Consider the following 13,276-nt stretch of genomic DNA (forward strand, 5'->3'; position numbering starts at 1 on the left):
TTGCGGTCCGTAGACCGGGAATGTCGGTCAGAAATCATGACTGCTGGGAGCTACAGCATGAAAGGGACTTCATACGTAATTACAAATTGTTTGTTTTTTTATTTGTAATTCACTGATTACGCTATATGGAGAGACGACATTTAATTTGGAGTGATGTTCGGCTGCGCACATTACCACTTAGTAGCTGACCTTGGCTCATTTACCTGTGCCCCCTGTAGGCAGTGAGGGAGAAGTAGCCATGTTACTGGTGAATAGTGCCTGCAGCAACTATTTCTGAGGTAATTTGCTGCCATAACACTGATCTGAATTCCCCCTATGTATAATGACCTCTAATCTGATATGATACATCATTTACACATACTGATGTTGTCAGTGATGTCACCCAGTTGTGACGTCAATAATATTACTCCATTTGAAGTTCTCAGTGATGTCACTCATTCTAAAGGGCCTTACACATTCGGCGATCCGCCGCCGAGCTGCCCGACGGCAGATACGGCCGACGAGCGACCTGGCGGCGGGGGTAGGGGGGGGGAGTGAAGTCTCCTGGCTCCATAGCAGTACATGCTAATGTGGACGAGATTGTCCATATTGGCCTGCATGCATAAGCGATGGGGCACCAACGATTAACGAGCGCAGGGCCGCACATTGTTAATCGTTGGTGCCTACACACTGCACGATATGAACAAGTTCTCGTTCATTAATGAACGAGAACGTTCATATCGTGCAGTGAGATCTGCTAGTGTGTAGGGCCCTTAACATCAGTTGTATCATTTATGATGATGATGTCAGCAGTGTAATAAATGGTGATGTCATCTATTTCAGTGTCGTCATAGAGGCCATCTTTTTGCTTCAATCAGGGAGGCCATGAGAATTGTGATTTATGTTGATGTCTTCAGACCTTTAACCACTGGGATGTCATCCTTGATGACACTTATTAGTTTGCATACAGTCATTGTTACAAGCCATATTTAGTCACGGGTCTATATACTAAACCATGGCGAGAGATAAAGTGGACGGAGATAAAGTACCAGCCGATCAGCTTCTAACTGTCATTTTTCAAACACAGACTGTAACTTGGCAGTTAGGAGCTGATTGGCTGGTACTTTATCTCTCTCTCTCTGCTTTATCACTCTCTGAGACTGAGGGGTCTATTTACTAAGCCTTAGATGGAGATAAAGTACCAGCCAATCAGCTCCTAACTGCCATGTCACAGTCTGGGTTTGAAAAATGACAGTTAGGAGCTGATTGGCTGGTACTTTATCTCCGTGTACTTTATCTCCATCTAAGGCTTATACCCCTTTTCCACTAGCTCAAAAAACACGGGTAAATGCACGGGGGCGCGCATTTACCCGTGTTTTTTGCAAGTGGAAAAGGGTAAACCCGGATCAAGTGATCCGTGAATCCTACCCGGCTATTTACCTGGGTAGGACACGGGAATGATCCGGGTAGGGTTGTAGTGTAAACGGGAGCCGTGTCGATGCGACACGGCTCCCATTTACACTGTATGGAAGGGCGGCGCTGGGAGATCATGTGATCTGCCTGCGCCGCCCCTGCCGCGTCACTAGAAGCGTCACCAACCCGGCATATGCCGGGTTGTGACTGCTGATGGGAAAGGGGCCGAGCACGGGTCGCAGCAGGGGGCAGCTCCCGTGTCAGGCTCCCGGCTGCGACCCGTGCTCGTAAGTGGAAAAGGGGTATTAGTAACTAGACCCCTCAGTACGTAGATCCCTTAGTGACCCAAGCGGATTAGGACAGTGGAAAGAAACTTTGTCTAGAAATGCGAATGTTCACTTCAGGACAGGTTCTAAGTCCCAGTCATTCCCCCAGGCTGTCGCTTTTCGTTATGTACTTGTTAACTATTTTTATTTATTTCATATATTTACTTTTAGTGAATGTGTGAAACCTAACACGTGTGCAGTACCCATGCTGCGTGCCAGACACTTGTATTCAGTAAGCGTCATGCATAGCGCTGGCTGATCGATCTCTCCTCTGGGAAGTGCACAGGTTAGCTGGATGAAGTCATCTGGCTGTACGGTTTATCTTACTGTCTACCCTTTTGCTGCTGGCTCGGGCATTAGGTTGTGTACCTCCTGCCACTGGCGTGTTCTGTGAATTATGTCTTTATTGCAAAAGAAAACAGAAGAGAGACGTATGGTGCGTGCTCCTGCTTCTTCCTAGCAAACATAACCCAGGACTGGCGCTGGGACCCAAGTAATACCTCACCCTCTGTAATGTGCTGCACATGTGCCCGGCAGGTCCTGTGTGACTAGTTAGGGGGTCGGTGTCCGGGGAATGGGAACACATACTCACTACATCATTTACTGCAAGTGCGACTAGACAGCAGAATAACAAAGTATGGACTAGATGTGTCATTGCTTGGAGAGTGATAAATTGGATGGAGATAAAGTACCAGCCAATCAGCTCCTTACTGTCATGTCACAGGCTGTGTTTGAAAAATGACACTTAGGAGCTGGTTGGCTTGTGCTTTTTCACACTCAGGGGTAGATGTACTAAGCAGTGATAAGAGTGGAGAAGTGAGCCAGTGGAGAAGTTGCCCATGGCAGCCAATCAGCTGCTCTGTATGCTTTTACAGTAGGCAAATTATAAATGTTACGTCAATGCGGATTGGTTGCCATAGGCAACTTCTCCACTGTCACACTTCTCCACTGTTTTCACTGCTTAGTACATCTCCCCCTTAATCTTATCACTCTCCAAGCGATGATGTCCAGTCTTTAGGTCGACATGGTCACTAAGTCAACATGGTAAAGGTTGACACATGAAAAGATCGAGCTGAGGTGTTTTAAAAAAAAAACAAAAAACGTGTTTTGAACTTTTTCATACTTGACGATCCACGTGGACTACGACTGGGAATAGTAACCTGTGCCGAGCGCAGCGAGGCACCTTGCCCGAACGCGAGCCATGCGAGGGGACACGGTGCACTAATTGTGGTTCCTACTATATAAAAGTGAAAATTTGTGCTTCTGTCTTTCTATACAAATCCACAGTTTACAAGCGAGGATCGTGAAACTTGACATACAAGCGTATTAAACCGCGACGGAGGCAACTAAAAAAAAGTTAGACTTCCCTAGCACCCCTAGGTATGGGACAGCAGCACAGAGTATGTCAGCAGACACAGGGGCGTAAGTTAATACTCGATACCCGGAGGCGAAAAAGACTATATTGCGCCCCCTCGGCCCAGTTCAGGTATACACACACAGCACATATACACGCATACACACACACACACTCACACATCTATACAAATACACACAATACACACAGCCATATGCACACACACATTATACCACTTATAAACACATATCCACATATATACAGACACATAGCCACGTATCTACATACTCACAGCCACATACACACACACACACACACACACACACACACACACACACACACACACACACCTTTCCTCCATCAGTTCCCTCTTCTTGCAAGTTGCAGGACGGCCAGGGTGTCTGCATGCAGGAGCCGGAGCTCGGCAGCAGCACCTTCAGAGGGGTGGGAGCCAGCCAGCCAGCCATGCTGTCATCAGGCGGAGGCTGGAGCTCAGCAGCAGCACCTTCAGAGGGGTCGGAGCCAGCCAGCCATGCCGGCATCAGGCGGGAGCCGGACAGCTGCACGCTGTCAGGGGGGCGGGAGTGGGTTAGGTGCGTTTTCATCATGCGGGAACCGGAGCCGGGCAGCTGCATGTGTCAGGGGACGGGAGCCTGGCAGCCGTGGTGTCATGCGGGAGGTGGGAGCCGGAGCCAGGCAGCCGTACTGTCACCAGAGGCAATGGAGAAGGTGCCCCGTTCACTGCTGGAGCCCGGCGGCATCCGACTCCATTGCCTCCCAGACTTCCGCCACTGAGCAGACAGCAAAACTGTGGAAGGGCTGGAGCAATTTACACCAAATTTGGTACACATCTGACTTACAATCTGGGAACAAACTCTGTGGGGGTTAGACACCCCTAGCACCGGGGCAGCAGCACAGAGTATTTCAGGTTAAAGCATAACTCCCGAATGCCTGGACCAATTTACAACAAACTTGGTTCACATTTGACTTGCAATCTGGGAACAAACACTGTGGGGGTAACACACCACTAGCACCCCTAGGTGTGAGGCAGCAGCACAGAGTATATCAGGAGATGAGATATGTCAGTGATGACAGGGCTGCATGTGACAGGGACAGTGACATGATGTGAGGAGGGGAATGGAGGCAGCAGGAAGCCACAGACTGAGAGTTATATAGTGGGAGGAGCAGGGTCACCCAGCAGCACAGAGTATATCAGGAGATGAGTGATGTGTCAGTGAGGACAGGGCTGCATGTGACAGGGGCAGTGACATGATGTGAGGAGGGGAATGGAGGCAGCAGGAAGCCACAGACTGAGAGTTATATAGTGGGAGGAGCAGAGTCCCCAGCAGCACAGAGTATATCAGGAGATGAGTGATGTGTCAGTGAGGACAGGGCTGTATGTGACAGGGGCAGTGACATGATGTGAGGAGGGGAATGGAGGCAGCAGGAAGCCACAGACTGAGAGTTATATAGTGGGAGGAGCATTGTCCCCAGCAGCACAGAGTATATCAGGAGATGAGTGATGTGTCAGTGAGGACAGGGCTGCATGTGACAGGGGCAGTGACATGATGTGAGGAGGGGAATGGAGGCAGCAGGAAGCCACAGATTGAGAGTTATATAGTGGGAGGAGCATTGTCCCCAGCAGCACAGAGTATATCATGAGATGAGTGATGTGTCAGTGAGGACAGGGCTGTATGTGACAGGGGCAGTGACATGATGTGAGGAGGGGAATGGAGGCAGCAGGAAGCCTCAGACTGAGAGTTGTAGAGTGGGAAGAGCAGGGTCCCCAGCAGCACAGAGTATATCAGGAGATGAGTGATGTGTCAGTGAGGACAGGGCTGTATGTGACAGGGGCAGTGACATGATGTGAGGAGGGGAATGGAGGCAGCAGGAAGCCTCAGACTGAGAGTTGTATAGTGGGAGGAGCAGTGTCCCCCAGCAGCACAGAGTATATCAGGAGATGAGTGGTGTGTCAGTGAGGACAGGGCTGCATGTGACAGGGGCAGTGACATGATGTGAGGAGGGGAATGGAGGCAGCAGGAAGCCTCAGACTGAGAGTTGTATAGTGGGAAGAGCAGGGTCCCTTGGGGAAACAAAAAGGGGTCCGGCCACTACACAAAGTGTGTCAGGGAAGCAAGATATGCCTATATACTAGATCTCCAACCAACGTAAATTAACGAACAACTATCACTCTGATCTACCATCCTCATCCGGTAGTGAAGCACGGGTATTCAGCTATCTACAATGTTATTTATACTGTGTGTTTAATATTTACATTTATTTTTGTACACAGACATTCTTAAGATCCCGGGCAACGTCGGCTACTCCAGCTAGTTGTATTTAAAAAAAAATCTCATGTCGACCCTTTTCCATGTCAACCTAATGACCATGTCGACCTATTTCATGTGTCGACCTAGTCACTGTCAGCCAATAGTGGTCGACCTAATGACTGTTGACCTAGTTACTGTCGACCCAACGATCCACACCCCCAAGCGATGATGCTTCTAGCCTGTTGGTGGAAATATAATAGGGTATGAGAATCAGAAAGATGAGAGATTTTGGTCAAATTCTCCTGTTTTTTTAAAGTGGCAATCGGTTAGATGGCAAAATCAACCTGGTTTTCCTATGTAAATGATTGCCACTTTAAAAAAACAGGAGAATTTAACCAAAATCTCTCCTCTTTCTGATTCTCACACCCTATTACATTTCCCCCTATATTTCAATATGTAATATACGGTCATTCCCAGCCAGTGTTCCGAATATATATTTCTATCGTTGCACCAGGCTGGACTTGTTACTGTGGTTTCTGAGTTAGGAGACGCTATACAACAGAAGTTGAAGATATACTATGGCATTGATACATTGATTATACCTTTTATTGCAAATATTATTTATTATTTATTAAGTTTCTTATATAGCGCAGCATATTCCGTTGAGCTTTACAATTAGAACAATAGTAATAGAACAAAACTGGGTGAAAACAGACAGACATAGAGGTAGGAAGGCCCTGCTCGCAAGCTTACAATCTAACAAAGTATATGCAATGAACCTTTTTTTTTTTTTAGTCTTGTGCTTTTATTTCTTACATTATAACATTGATGTGTTCCAACGCCCCCCGACTGCACTTTCACATTCGTTTTAAATAATCAACATTTATTGTTGTTGTGAATTAGCCACGTTTACTTTTGTAAAATAGAAATATATTGTGACACTTTGCTATTAGGTAATTTATCCTATATTCAGGATGGACAGGTCTGTGGGCAATCATTATCTCAGACGTGACACACAGTGATGGCACAGATCTTGTTGCCCACCTGGCCATTGGCCAACACGCGTCATGGGGGATCTTTGGCCTACAAGATTTCCCAGTGGCGGTGCAGCCCTAGGCCGGTACTAGATGATACTTGAAGCACTTGTTGAGAACAAAACTAATTTTTTGATTTTTTTTTTTTTTTTTTTTTTTCTAGTTACCTGGCCGAACAGTGCTGGAATGGCGGATTCATCTACCTGATCATGTTACGCCGCATTAAACGCAAAGCTCCTCTTCCTCCTTCCAATGGCGGCCAAAGCAACACCTGTCAACCCAAAGCAACCACTTCTACCTCGCAGCCGAGCGTTAAAGCGGCACAAAGCGGAAAGAGAACCAGGAAATTTGGCGTCATCTCAAGGACCTTGGCCAAAGACAGCAAGGATGGTGATGGCGGCGGGCAGGCGGGTGCCCATGAGAATGGGCATTGTTCTCCTATGGAGCTGGATGGAGGCCACTCTAGTGAGGAGGCTGCTGGACTGGACGGTTACACGAGACAGGACTCTCACAGCAGTTACGACGAGGAGAAGTGCGATTACCACGTGCCAAAGGCTGCCAGGACGGTGTCTAAATCAAGTGACTGTCCTGTCCAGGTATATATGATCCATGTACCCTCCTCCGCCCTGGCTGTATAGGATATATAATTTTTTAATTAATTCATTAAAAACATTGGGGTCTTTTTTTCAGTAAGTGGAGACCTGCTAGTGGTTTTGTTTGGGAAGGGGGGAGTACCTGAACAATGGTTGAAACTACCGTAGAGACCTTGGGGGTCATTCCAAGTTGATCGATCGCTAGCTATTTTTTGCAGCGCTGCGATCAGGTCAAAACTCATCAAAACTGCGCATGCGTGTGCACCACAATGCGCAGGCGCGTCGTACGGGTACAAAGCGGATCGGTGCTGATCGTTGGATTTAACGAAGAATCTATTCGCACAGCCGATCGCAAGAAGATTGACAGGAAGAAGGCGTTTATGGGTGTCAACTGACCGTTTTCAGGGAGTGGTTGGAATAACGTAGGCGTGTCCATGTGTTTGCAGGGCGGGTGTCTGACGTCAATTCCGGGACCGGACAGGCTGAAGTGATCGCAGCGGCTGAGTAACTTCAGATCTACTCAGAAACTGCACAAAACTTTTTTTGTACCGCTCGGCTGCACAAGAGTTCGCACACTTGCAAAGCAAAAATACACTCCCCTATAGGCGGCGACTATCTTATCGCAGCGCTGCAAAAAATAGCTAGCGAGCGATCAACTCGGAATGACCCCCCTTGTTCGGTCTTGCTTCCTCCTGTGCTTTTCAGCTGTGCCTTTAAACCGTCAGGCAGAGTTGTTTATTTTGCTCCACTTGGTCTAAGTTATGTGCCATGTCCAGAGATAGGGAAATGAAAACCCTCTGCCTGATGATATAAATGCGTGATTGAAACGTGCAGACATAATGTGGAGGGGCAAAAGCTGGGTATATAGTTAAAGTTGCAGGAGGGCAGATACAAACCATTATATTCATTTGAAGGTGGAATACCTTTCTTAAAATATTTTAGCTTATCCAGAATGTCAACTAACAATGATTATGTCTGTCCTTGAAGATCCATAAAATGTGACCTTTTGGGGTAGAGCTGGGGATAGGTTTTATTCACTTAAGTTCAGTCCTGTAGTTGGGGGAGAAGGTCGATGCTTATGTTGATTTAATGGAAAATTATTAATAATACAATTATTCATCATACATGGATTAGCTTCCTGTTTATAATTTCTTAAGCACATGGGAGAAATCATTTGTGACAGTCAAATCTGGACTTTCTCAGTAGATAAATACACTACTACAGTACCTTCCCAGTATCTGAGTGTCTTTCCAAAATGTGTGTCTGTAGGTTTACGGAAGTAGCAGCTTTAATCCCAGTATAATAATATAAAAGTATCCCATCCGTCACATATTTCTGATTTTGTTTGGTTAGAAATGTGCAACTTATTAATTGATCTCAGACCCTCAGCTGGACTACAGTCTTGTTCATAAATATTTAGATTAGCACATGTGTATTTAGCGAGTATTTCCAAATATACAGACACGTCTGCACCATCTGATGTAAACACGGCGAGGCCGGCCGCCAGCGAAAGTATTGATTGTTTGAACTTATACCCAACCAAAACAATCGCAGAACCCCAGTGTTTGCTTTACAGTCTATGGAATGACACATGGATTGTTTGGCCATTCAAGGCTCCGTTATGAAAACAGTTACCTGATCCAGGGGTTGTTAGTCCACGGACGCAGGGGTGACCTAGCCTTTTAACGTGTGCCCTGTTACTCTGTCTTTGCATACTGTACTTATTGTGTTCTGCCAACTATTATTTATCTATGATGGGCAAATTGTTCTAAAAAGTTCAGTGAAATAATAATAATAATAATAATATTATAATTATTATTATCAACATCAACTTTTATATAGGATACATTCTGCAGCAACTTTACAAAGAATATTAAATGGACATCAGTGTAGCTTGTCTTGCAAAGAGAAGAACCCAAACATTATGAGAACATGCAAACTCCATACAGATAGTGCTGTAAGGAAGCAGTGCTAACCACTGTGCTGCACCGTTTGCATCACGCTGCATTTTGCCGTGAACATTTGCATGTTTATCCCACAAAATGTGGTTCCCGTCAACCGCACCAGGCGGGAGAATGAATTAACTGCTTCCTAAATAACGATAAGTCCCCTTTAAATAATAATAAAATATGGTCCATTGTTGAGGGGGGCCTGGCAACGCTGGCCCCCCCCATTTGGTACCTATGAGCAAGTGCTCTGTTTGGGCATTCAGCGGCAACTGTTCCGCCTTTGGTTGCAGGAATCCTGGTAGCCCCTGGCTGCATTATCGGGATGTTTTACATTACAATGCAGTGCAGTACAGTAGAATACTGTGCAGGCCACCAGTTAATCAGTTGTTCGTTATTGCCATGCATTAATTAGAAATTCATGGCATTCCTTCTCCAGTCTTTGTAATATAATACTGATACATTTATTTGTTTGACAAGTTTCAGGACAGGAATGCAGATACATAAAGGACTGTGTTATATGGGTATTGCTGCGGCCATACTCTACATTCCTGAAGGGCTTGGCAACTCAGTAACCCATTCAGGGACTGTACAGTACAGTACGTCTGCTTTATTTGTGTGGGGTACCGGACCTGTAACCGCAGCAGCCAGGCTCCGTAGTATTACTCCCCTTGGTAAGGAGAGAGAGTTGCATTATGAATATAGATGGCGCTCCAGCCAATCAGCTCCTGTCATATTTCAAACACATGACCGTTAGCAGGTGATTGGCTAGAGCACCATTTATCATTCGCAGTGAGTGATAACAAGAATATCACTTGTTCTTAAATCTGCCCCTACATACGGCACCATAGCTACAATGCATGGCGATTTGCCTTCCTGCCATCTTCAACTAATCAGGTCATTCCCCTCTGTCGTCTCATTAACAAGACCTGTTTCCCTTGTGTACATCCATGCATATTTGCGAGGACTTTACGCTTCGGTTTTTTATAACATGTTGAGCCTGTCCTGCACAGTTATCAATACTTTATGGCCCTCATTCCGAGTTGATCGCTCGCTAGCTACTTTTAGCAGCCGTGTAAACGCATAGTCGCCGCCCACGGGGGAGTGTATTTTTGCTTTGCGAGAGTGCGAACGCTTGTGCAGCCGAGCGGTACAAAAACATTTTGTGCAGAACAAGACCAGCCCTGTAGTTACTTATTCTGTGCGATGATTGCAGCGACGAAGGTCCCGAATTGACGTCAGATACCCGCCCTGCAAACGCCTGGACACGCCTGCGTTTTTCCAAACACTCCCAGAAAACAGTTAGTTGACACCCATAACTCCAACTTCCTGTCAATCTCCTTGCGATCGGCTGTGCGAATGGAATCATCGCTAGAAGCATTGCAAAACAATGATGCTCTTTGTGCCCGTACGCCGCGCGTTCGCATTGCGGCCCATACGCATGCGTAGTTTTGTCATTTTTTTTAAAATGATTGCTGCGCAGCAAACAACGGCAGCTAGCGATCAACTCGGAATGAGGGCCTATATGCCTTATGTTGTCCAACGTTCCGTTAAGTCATAGAACTACAAGCACCAAAATCCATCTGATCGTCTTTCTTTCAGCAGGAAGGCTGCTGCATATGGAAGATGCACATAGTAAAGGGATCGGACGGGCTGGGAATCCAAATCACCGGTGGCCGAGGTTCAAAGAGGTCTCCTCATGGCATTGTCATTGCCCACGTAGAAGAGGGAGGCTCAGCCGACAGGTATTAACCGGAATTGCAACATGTGCCGCTAGCTCATCCCTTGTCTATACTGTAGCACCTCTGTTTCCTTTTTTAATGGCGTTGCCTACGTCACTGTATCAGTACGCTATACTGTGTATCACTGGTTTTGTTTTATGATCAGTTTTATCTGCAAGTTTTTGTTTTTTCCTTAATTTTTCAACAACATCCCAGTAACTGATCTAGAATTTTGCAACGTTTCCTTTGACCTAGATATAGCTACAAGAAAACTACTAGAGGAAGTTCATCTGCTCCAGTGAATAGTTTGAGAGAGAGAAGTTGCGTTACTTGATGCAAAGGGGGAGATTTATCAAACCTTGGAGAGAGACAAAGTACCAATCAGCTCTAATTGTCATGTTACAGGCTGTGTATAAAAAAGGACAGTAGCTGATTGGTTGGTACTTTATCTCTTTCCACGTTATCTCTCTAAGTTTTCATTAGTTTACATTAAATACTTCTATACTTTCTTGAGCATCCATATCGCTGTGTTTTCAGGGACGGCAGACTGAAGGCGGGAGACGAGTTACTGATGATAAATGGCCAGTCGCTGGTGGGGCTCTCGCATCAAGAAGCCGTAGTTATTCTCCGGGCTACAGTCGGACTGGTACAGCTTGTGGTGGCCAGCAGGGTAGGTTTATAGTGTTACCATGGTGACAGGTCTGATGAGTCTGTCTTCTGAATCGGGCAATGCAGGCGGCCATTTTGTGTGGTGAACCGATAATTCAGGCTATGGATTCAGTAGGAGGTAGTTATTTCCTGAGGCATAAGGCACAAAATTCCTCAGTTACCTCACTTTTTCTTCGATTGATTGACTGGACTTTGATGAACACTGGTTTCACCCATTGCTTCCTCCACTATATCTAGACAGTGCGTCTGCTCCATTGTGCTTTGGCTGGTTTGTGTTCATCCTGGAACATTAATGGGTATGCGTTTTTTGTTTCTTTTTTTTATAAATTTCCCATATAATATATTTATAATAAAGAAATATATTTATACGTAGGAGAAAGGGAGGAAACTTATGGGTCCACACATGGAAGCCTGTTGTGCAAGAGCAATAGATATAGCAACCAATGTAGCTCCTAAGGGGCCTGGAGACATGCGGGGCCTTGCGAGATTATTTCCTAAGGGCTAATACCACTTGGGTAATTCTTGCTCCAAACCTAGGAAACTATGGGGGAGATTTATCAAAGCTGGAGAGTGATAAAGTGGGGGAGAGATAAAGTACCAGCCAATCAGCTCCTAACTGCCATGTTACAGGCTGTGTGAGAAAAAAGACAGTTGGGAGCTGATTGGCTGGTACTTTATCTCTCTCCAAGGCTTCGTAAATAGACCCCACAGCCTGTTACATGTCAGTGAGTTGCTGATTGGCTGGTACTTTATTTCTCTCCAAGGCTTAGTAAATAGACCCATCTATCTCTCTCCAATGTTTTCCTGCACATAACAGACAGCAGTGTACCCGCTTGATGCCTACATGATTCTCATCCCTGCAAGTTCTATGCTTATTTTATGAATTGTGATAGGTAACCTGTGTCTTTGTTTATAATTATTCCTAACCACTACTATAGTAGGAATTCACTGTGTACTAGTGGGGGATGTCCTGCTCTATTGTTATTCACACCTGTAGCTGATCTTTTGTTGTGGGTGGGGTCTCAGTGGGTGGGTGCTGTTAGCAATCTAGACTGTATCTTTATTTAATCAGTACATACTAGGCTGTAAGCCTCTGGCTGCAATGCATCTTAGCTGTGAAGTATGTTAGTGTTAAGTATGGCGATATGACCTTGGAGATAATCGGAGATGCACAGGAGAAGAACAGAAGGACAGCAGACTATCTTCCACACCTGCAATCAACAGCCTACAGAGAGTAACCTAATCCAGTACCACCAACGCCTGCAATCCACACAGCCTGGACACTGACCTCCCTGTCTGCTTAAGTAACAGCCATACTGCTCTCGCACATTGCTTTCTGCTCCTCATTTATACTCTCTACAACCACTGTGTAACATTCTCAGTGTTTCCATTCCCTCCATTATTTACAGAAAAACTGGTCTCCACTGTCTCTGCTTTGACTACATCCCCCTTCTTATTGTTATTTCTTTATTACAGCCACTCCATTCAGTACTATTCCTCTGAACAACACTACTGAACAGGAATTATGGCTCCTCGATCCTGTCCCATACCAATCCTCACTGCTAGATCACCCGCCACCCAAATTTCCAGACTACCCACACGCATTAAGAACCCAGCCAACCTGATCCCCATTTCCCCCGTCCCCTCCCTTCCCTTCTCCTGTGCACTCTGGAATGCTAGATCAATCTGCAACAAGTTGCCAACTATCCACGACCTCTTCATCTCCCACTCTTTTAACCTTCTCGCTATCACTGAAACCTGGCTCTCCTCCTCTGACACCACCTCCCCTGCTGCCCTCTCCTATGGAGGCCTCTCCTTCACCCACACGGTCAGACCTGATGGCCGCCAGGGTGGAGGCGTGGGCATCCTTCTCTTTCCTAACTGCACCTTTCGTGTCATCCCACCTGAGCCCTCCCTCACCTTCGCCACCTTTGAGGTCCACACTATCCGCCTCTTCTAACCCATTCACCT

At 46.1% G+C, this 13,276-nt stretch overlaps 1 protein-coding gene across 5 annotated transcripts in view; it reads left to right on the forward strand.

The window, feature by feature from the left end:
• The window catches only part of PDZD2 (PDZ domain containing 2), a 559,801-nt gene that overhangs the window by 397,258 nt on the left and 149,267 nt on the right, over positions 1-13,276 (forward strand). For 4 of the 5 annotated variants that reach the window (XM_063959280.1, XM_063959260.1, XM_063959292.1 and 1 more), the window contains 3 exons: positions 6,540-6,972; positions 10,518-10,660; positions 11,174-11,306. In XM_063959280.1, the coding sequence (XP_063815350.1) occupies positions 6,540-6,972; positions 10,518-10,660; positions 11,174-11,306 (709 nt within the window). The remainder of the gene's footprint in view (positions 1-6,539; positions 6,973-10,517; positions 10,661-11,173; positions 11,307-13,276) is intronic. The other variant, XM_063959270.1, reaches the window with a different exon arrangement.

Source organism: Pseudophryne corroboree, chromosome 1 (genome assembly GCF_028390025.1).
Source record: "Pseudophryne corroboree isolate aPseCor3 chromosome 1, aPseCor3.hap2, whole genome shotgun sequence".
NCBI lineage: Eukaryota > Metazoa > Chordata > Amphibia > Anura > Myobatrachidae > Pseudophryne > Pseudophryne corroboree.